This window comes from Alligator sinensis, unplaced genomic scaffold, assembly GCF_000455745.1.
Source record: "Alligator sinensis unplaced genomic scaffold, ASM45574v1 scaffold258_2, whole genome shotgun sequence".
Lineage (NCBI taxonomy): Eukaryota > Metazoa > Chordata > Crocodylia > Alligatoridae > Alligator > Alligator sinensis.
In genome coordinates this window covers 781,308-788,702 of record NW_005842398.1, presented here as the reverse complement: position 1 = coordinate 788,702, position 7,395 = coordinate 781,308, and the positions used below count along the sequence as shown (strand labels likewise).

At 41.1% G+C, this 7,395-nt stretch overlaps 1 protein-coding gene across 1 annotated transcript in view; it reads right to left on the bottom strand.

The window, feature by feature from the left end:
• Window positions 1-5,471: 5,471 nt before the first annotated feature.
• The window catches only part of MAIP1 (matrix AAA peptidase interacting protein 1), a gene marked incomplete at its 5' end in the record, with an annotated part of 8,371 nt that continues 6,447 nt past the window's right edge, over window positions 5,472-7,395 (bottom strand). The window contains one exon of the mRNA XM_006029763.2: window positions 5,472-5,736. Coding sequence (XP_006029825.2) covers window positions 5,661-5,736 — 76 coding nt within the window. The remainder of the gene's footprint in view (window positions 5,737-7,395) is intronic.

Genomic DNA, 7,395 nt, shown 5'->3' with positions numbered 1-7,395 from the left:
ACCGACAACCTACGGACCTTGCTCCATTGGACCCCCTCCGATCACAGGACGGTTTCTGGCTCCTGTGAGGATGACGCCATCCGTCTGCATTAGAAGGAGCATTTTGAACTCCTCCTTAACTGGGAGTCCACCGTATCAGAGGAGACCCTCCAAGCTGTCCTGCAACGCCCTGTGGTGGATTCTCTTGGCAATCCACCAGCCATCGGAGAGCTGAAGTGGGCCATCTACCAGATGAAAACCAACAGAGCCTGCAGGCCAGGTGGTATATTCGCAGAGGTCTCCACCAGCTTATCCTCTACCTTTGGGATGAAGAGGACATCCCCAGGAATCTCAAAACACAACTATTATGACCATCTACAAGAAGGGGGACAAGTCTGACTGTGGGAACTACAGTGGGGAGGGAGGGGATTTCCTTCCTGTCCATTGCAGGCAAGATCCTGGCCCGCATCCTCCCGAACCGCCTTCATCCCATTGCCGAGGAAACCCAGTGCGGCTTATAACCATCCCAGGGCACTGGTTTTCATTGCCAGGCAGATCCAACAAAAACGTCAGGAGCAAAATCAAGAACTGTTCCTCACCTTCATTGACCTGACCAAGGCATTAGATTCCTTAAATCATGAAGCTCTGTGGACCATCCTCCAATGCCTTGGCTGCCCACTGAAGTTCGTCAGCATGCTGAGGCTCCTGCCACTGTCCTGAGTGGAAGATCTGAAACTGATGCCTTCTGCATCCAGACCGGGATCAAACAAGTCTGCATGATTGCCCCCACCCTATTCACCATCTACCTGACCATCATTATCCACCTATCTGATATGATCCACCATCCAGCATCAGTATCCAGTATTGACTGGACAGGAAGCTTTTCAATCTTGAGTGCTTCTGGGCAAAAACAAAACTCACCACCAAAGACACCTAACACCTTCAATTTGCAGACAATTGGTGCGTGATGGCTCTCTGCACACAATGTGCAAACAATGTTAGAGCTCTTCAACACTTCATGTAAGAGACTTGCCCTGTCCTTGAATGTTGAAGACAAAGGCTCTTCACCAACCCTCCCCAGGCCAGCTGAACATCCCTTGCACTATCTACACAGACAGGGAGGCTCTGGAGTACGCAGAGCACTTTCCGTATCTTGGCAGCCACCTCTCTTAATGGGCTACCATCGATAAAGAAGTCTAGTACTGGGTCAACTGTGCCAGTGTCACCTTCAAGCTGTGATGTGTCTTCGAAAATAGAGACCTTTGGAAGTCAACTAAGGTCCTGGTTTACAAGGCGGTCATGCTGACCACCCTCCTCTACTGCAGTGAAACCTGGACAATCTACCAACGCCACGTTAAGACCCTTGAGAGATTTCACCACCGGTGCGTGCATCAAATCCTGGGGATCAAGTGGGAGGACTGCCATACCAGCACAAGTGTTCTCCATGAAGCTGCATCCACCAGCACTGAAGCCTTGCTCTTGAGAAATCAACTCTGACGGATGGGCCACTGCATTGGATGTCTAAGAACTGCCTCCCTCACCAGATTCTCTTTTCCCAGCTTCCCGTTGGCCAACGCTCAAAGGACGGCCAAAGGAAATGGTACAAAGACACACTCAAGGTCACCCTCAAGCATGGAAGCATTGACACCAACAGCTGGAAGGAGCAAGCTGCTGACCATTCGGTGTGGCACCACCTGTTCCACCAAGGTGTGCACCACTTTGAGGCCCAATGACTTGATACTGAGGCGGAATGGTGGAAGCAGAGGAAGGAGGAGACCAACTGGAGCTGCAAATCCCACTACCCTGCGCAACATCCCCATTGCCAGAGTATGTGTATCCAGAATTGGACTCCTCAGTCCCCTGAGGACCCAATCAAGCCTGATGGACGTCATTCTCAACTTTGAGGGACTGCTGACGACAAATAACAAATGTGCCACTAATCCAATGTCTATATTTAGTCCATAATTTTTTGTATCCAGCAGATTTATGAAGTTCATAGGCTTGTCTAAGAAAGGTGTTTTGTAAATTCCCTTTGAGGATTACAACTGAGAGACTGGAAAGAGAGTAGTTATCTTGTGAGAAATGTGCACCCACAGGTAATTAGGTATTTTTGCCTTTGATAGATTTCAGCATGCGCTCGTTCTGGTACGCAATTGTTGTTTGGTTTCTCTTATACAGTTTCCATCTGGACATTCAGTGCACTGGAGGCAATGTCGTAAATTTCTGGAAGATCCAGGAAGGCGATGACTCCTTAACTCCATATTTGCCTTAAATGTCTGGCAAACATAGAATGGGGCCACAAACAGTTCACCCAAAATCCTTCTGTTACCCCCTCAGCCTGTTGCATAATTAGGTTGCCCTGCACCTCATCTGCACATCATTTTTCAGAGGATCCCAGGACTCAAGAGCACCCAGTTCCAGTCATAAATGGGGGGCTAATTAGCACATGGATGGGGTGTGGGGGGTGTCCTCTGCAGCGCACACACATACAGTGCTGAGAAATGCTGTTGACTGCTGGGGCCTAGCCTGAGGAACTGTGTGGTGAATCATGAGCCTTTTCGACTAATATCAGGTGTAGACTGTACTATATAAAGTCAGTACAAAAGTGCTTAAAAGTGTGTTCATGAACTACCTGTACTAAAACTTGCAAGTTTAAAAAAAAACGTAAAATGCATCAATTCTGGATTCACAAAGTCTATGGGTACCTATAATAATTTGCCTATATGGTAAGTTGTATTTATTTTAATATCAAGTGTTTTCAAATTTGCCTCTCGCTTCCACGTGCTCGGGGAGAACAGGGTTGACAGTAAGGAACGGAAGAAAAGGAACTGCAGGGGGAAGAAGGTGGGGGAGGGAAAGGGGAATACCTAACCCCCCCGATTTATGTTCTCTGCTGGAGTAGTGGGAGGTTGTTTGTCTTAAGCCACTTTCAAAATGGCTGAAACCATCTTATGTGCACTGAACTTCTTGGCTAGAGACAGAAGTTACACGTAAACCAGTATGAGCAATTGGAAACCAGTTCAAATCTGTAACACAACAGAAATTCAGTGCACATAACTGCTTTCAAAACGGCCAAAACCAGTTTAAGAGAAACCTGGATGGATCTAGTATCAGACCCAACTGTTTAGGTTAAATTGGCTTATTGAATTCTGTCCCAGATGCCCTCCAGACTGAAGTTAACTCACAGTCCCCTAAGATCCCATGATGCTTTGCACCTCCCCACAGATCCCCCTGCTCCCCCCTTGCAGGGTGGGCAGAGTAGCCTTGGCCCAAGCTGTATACTCCAGCCAGCCAGGAAGGCATGTTCTAGCACCCCCCGGCTTCTGGCTTGAGCCACTACAGACATGTGGCTGCATTTCCAGAATCAAAAGAGAATGTCTGTTCAGTTGCTTATTGGTTCAATCTTCACAGTTTAAACTAACCTGTGAAGATTAAATTGATTCAGCCTCAGGATTTTTGAATGTCTGTACTTAGCCCTTTTGTGTTAAAGACTTGAACTAGTTTCCAATCACTTACGTGTAACTTCTGTCCCTACCCAAAAGGAGCAAAACTGCTTCAACTTTAACCCCGTTTAATTCAGGGTCAACATCAGCAATTTTAGCTACAGGATCACGTAGCTGTAACAGTTAGATCACAACAGCTGATATGTGCTCCCAATCAGTGATTCCCTCTCTCCCTTTGAGAGAGAGAAAAAGAACACTTGTCCAAATTCTTGAAGCCTTTTTGGTCTTTCCTTGGCATAGACATTTCACAAATCAGCATGGATATGTTACTAACTCTATAACATAGACTCATGGAGGGGGAGGGATGTGTGGAGGGAGACAAACAGACAACCACTATATTTTCAAGTGACTTGACTTTCCTTCAGCGGTGCTTGTTTTCTCGGCTGATTCTAGAACATAAGCCCATCTTTCCAACTTAATTTCACAGATGCTCTTCATTTGTTAAATAGTTTTAATTCTAGCTCAGTAAATTAAATGCACTTTCAGATTTATTTGGTCATTGCCTCAATGCCAAACTAGAAAGCAATTTGCAGTACATTTTATAATGATTAGGGAAGAGCACCAAAATTAAATCTTGCTAAGCCCTAATACTGAAAGCAGGAGGCTGTACATAAAACATTAAGCCCCACTTAGTGTTATCTACTTCCATTAGGAAGGTTCTTGTACTTTCCTAAAAGTACAGCATTATTACCAAATTAGAACCCAGTAACATTAAATCAACATTTTAATGAACAAAACACTTAAGTAAAAAAACCTGATTTCTACCTCTATTTCTGCTGAAAGGTATGCCTCTTTTTGATGATTCTTTAAACATCTCTTATTGGCATGAAAAGTCTTAAAACTAGAGTGCTCTCTACAAAAGTTTGGTATTTTGTTATACTACTCTAGATAACATCCTTTCTGACCAATGTCAGACTGAAGCAGAAGTTTAGAAACTATTCCTGAAGTCTGCCATACCCGTCTGAAGTTCCTTTTTCATGATGCTTCAGTGGAGCCAATGGTCAGAGGTCTGAATTCCCAACACATAGGATTAGCTATGTTGAAAAAAAATCACCTTAATTTATACCATCTTCCTAGGGCTTCTGCAGGTAGAGAAGATTTCCCTCTAGCACTACACAACATGAATGGACTAAAACGTTGCTGAAAATATCCTGATGTGTCCTATTTGGAGAATGAAGGATAAGCTTATTTAATATACTCTCTATTGCTAGTTCCAAATAAGTATTTCAAGAAGTGAGGCTTCAATTAATCTGAAATACTGTTGCAGTGTAACCACAATCCTGGAACAAGTTTTAGTTTTATTCAGACACAAGCTCCCTTTTTTGATTGCATTCTACTTAAAATAGCCCTTGACCTCTCTATACAATACTACAGCTTTTACCAATTCTTGTTTAGCTGATGTATATATCCTGAATTCTTCTAGTTTTCTCAAATCACATTTTTCCGCATTCCAGCAGTTAGTTTTGTTACTTTTAGCTTGCTTCAGAAATCCCACTACTTCCTCTCCAAACTAGATATGCCAGTACATGAAGGGGGCAGATCAGAACTCACCTTGGAATAAGTAAGGTAATAGGCAAGTACACCAGGCCCCATGGATGGATCTCTATCACTTCACTTTGTGATCAGATGCCCTCAAATATGGAATCCACATGAGGAAGGACCTTTCAGATGACATTCCAAGCCTGTTTGATTTGTAATCTGCTATTACTTCATCAATGTCTACTTTCTAAGTTTTGCCCTCCCTTTTAATAATTTCATTTGGTTGTCTATTATGTTGTATTATCCTGGAAGAGTTGCTTTGCCATGATGGAAGCTTGTGCGTTGCACAAGTTATATTCTAGTAACGCAAGAATTTCTTCTTAGAATACAACATATAAACGTACCTGTAACACTGGTCTATAACTCAGTTAATGCAAACTGAACAGAGGCTCTCACAAATGCTGCTGAAGAGACCAATTGCAAATTAAATTTGTATTGTGATGATGCAGAGACTTGTGGAAAAGGCTTTATTGTTATGCTTTCAGAGCAACTGAGCTGGTACTGTAAATTGAAAAAACTAATTCTGGAAATTAAAAATACAAAAATGAATCTACAAAACACGGACACAAAAACATCCTGGCATCTTGCTGGTTTGCCCGTACACTAAGGGTCCATAAAAGTAATTGTCAAAAAAATGTATTAGAGTAGCTGTGGGTATTCAATCCATGTAATAGTCCAGTCTGGCTTTACACCTTGTGTAAATTCCCTTTGGAACCTAGGGAAATCAGCACAATAAGTTAAGAGTTATTAAAATTAAATTAAACTTTTAGAAAGCTGCTAATGCTATTAAAATATGTTGGAAAAAATACAGAAGCTATTCAAATCAGTTCTCTTAATCTTTGTTCCTCTAAAAGCCTAGATGTTTGAACAACTCACTGGGAGCTACTTCTTTCCCTCCTTGCTTCGTACTCCCTCACCAGCATGTAGGCAGGAATGGCAAATCTATTTTTTTTTCAAATAATAGTAAAAAAAATAAGCTTAGGGATTTCCCTTATTTAAATAAGCTTTTATTTTTAAAATTATTTAAGATGAAGTATGCATTTACTGCAAATTATGTTAAAGGTTTAAGTTATGGTAGCCTCTTAAAACATTTAAATAAACAATAAATATGCTGAACCCATGACCTATCAAAAACTCTGAGTCAGAGGCTGCGTGCTTTTCTGTGTACACAAAGAACACAGTGGCAGGACATTTTACTTTTGAGGTCAAATGTTATAAATATGGCGCAACAGGTCAGATACTGTATTAAATGCTTTATTCTGTGGAGAACCTAGAAATCATACTACTGGGCACTGAAGTTGAAGTGGGTGACTTCATACTCCTAATTTATAGATTCTCCCTACCCAAGCTGCATCTGACTCAGTTTCCAAATCAACGTAGAAATGTATGTATCCAAAACACTTAAGCATATTTACTTTTTAAAAAATTAGATGGTGTTTTTAAATAAGCGTTTAATTAAATTCTAGTTGCCATTCTAATGCAGCTGCTTGATACAAATTATAAGCAAAATTGCCTAGTAAATAAGCAATACATAAGTCACCATTTTCTAAAAAGCTATATAATTACTTGGATAAGTGTACAGAGCTAGTGTGCCATCTTAGGCAGCAAAAATGTATCAGGCCTACCTAGTGTGAAGACTTTAGTTAAGTGTAAAATGTAAATATTTTAATGATTACATAAACCAATAAGAAAAAATACTGAAATAAAATGGAAGAGTTCATTAAAATTGATTAAATTAAAATTTAAAATCCATCTATGCCAACCTAAAGCCTACATAAATCAACAGGAGTCTTTTTGGTTAGTTTTGGCTTAGACCTCCAGAAGAACAAAGGAAACCCTGGCATTGTCTACCCGATTTTTATAACATCACCTTCAGAATTCCCAGAAGGTGGTATACAACAAAACTAGTTTCTAAATCGTTTTTCAACTTAATGTGAGCAGACAGATATTTTTAAAATCAGAACTACTAACTAGATACTGTATACTCAATGATCGTTTGGGGGGTGGCATGAAAAAGCTGAATAAAATTAACATAATCTTTTAGATAGCACACTAGATTTAGTAAAAACAGAGTTAACGGTAACACCGAATACTTCTATAAATTTCTATTGTTTGATAAAATGTTAATAGATAAGCACCGTGTACTTTAGTTTGTGCCTTACTGCTGGAATCTTTCAGCTTCCGTTTTCTACATGTTCAAGGATTTTTTTTAAATGTACTGTTTTAGTGATCTTACATTTAATTGCATTAGAAACTAGTGTTCCCCAAGGTACCCATGGATAGGGAAACCATATTTTCTGAGTCTCAAATCAGGGCAGCAGGGCACAGAGCACAGGAGGATGAACTTGCTTGTTTTCACCAGGACACCTGTCCC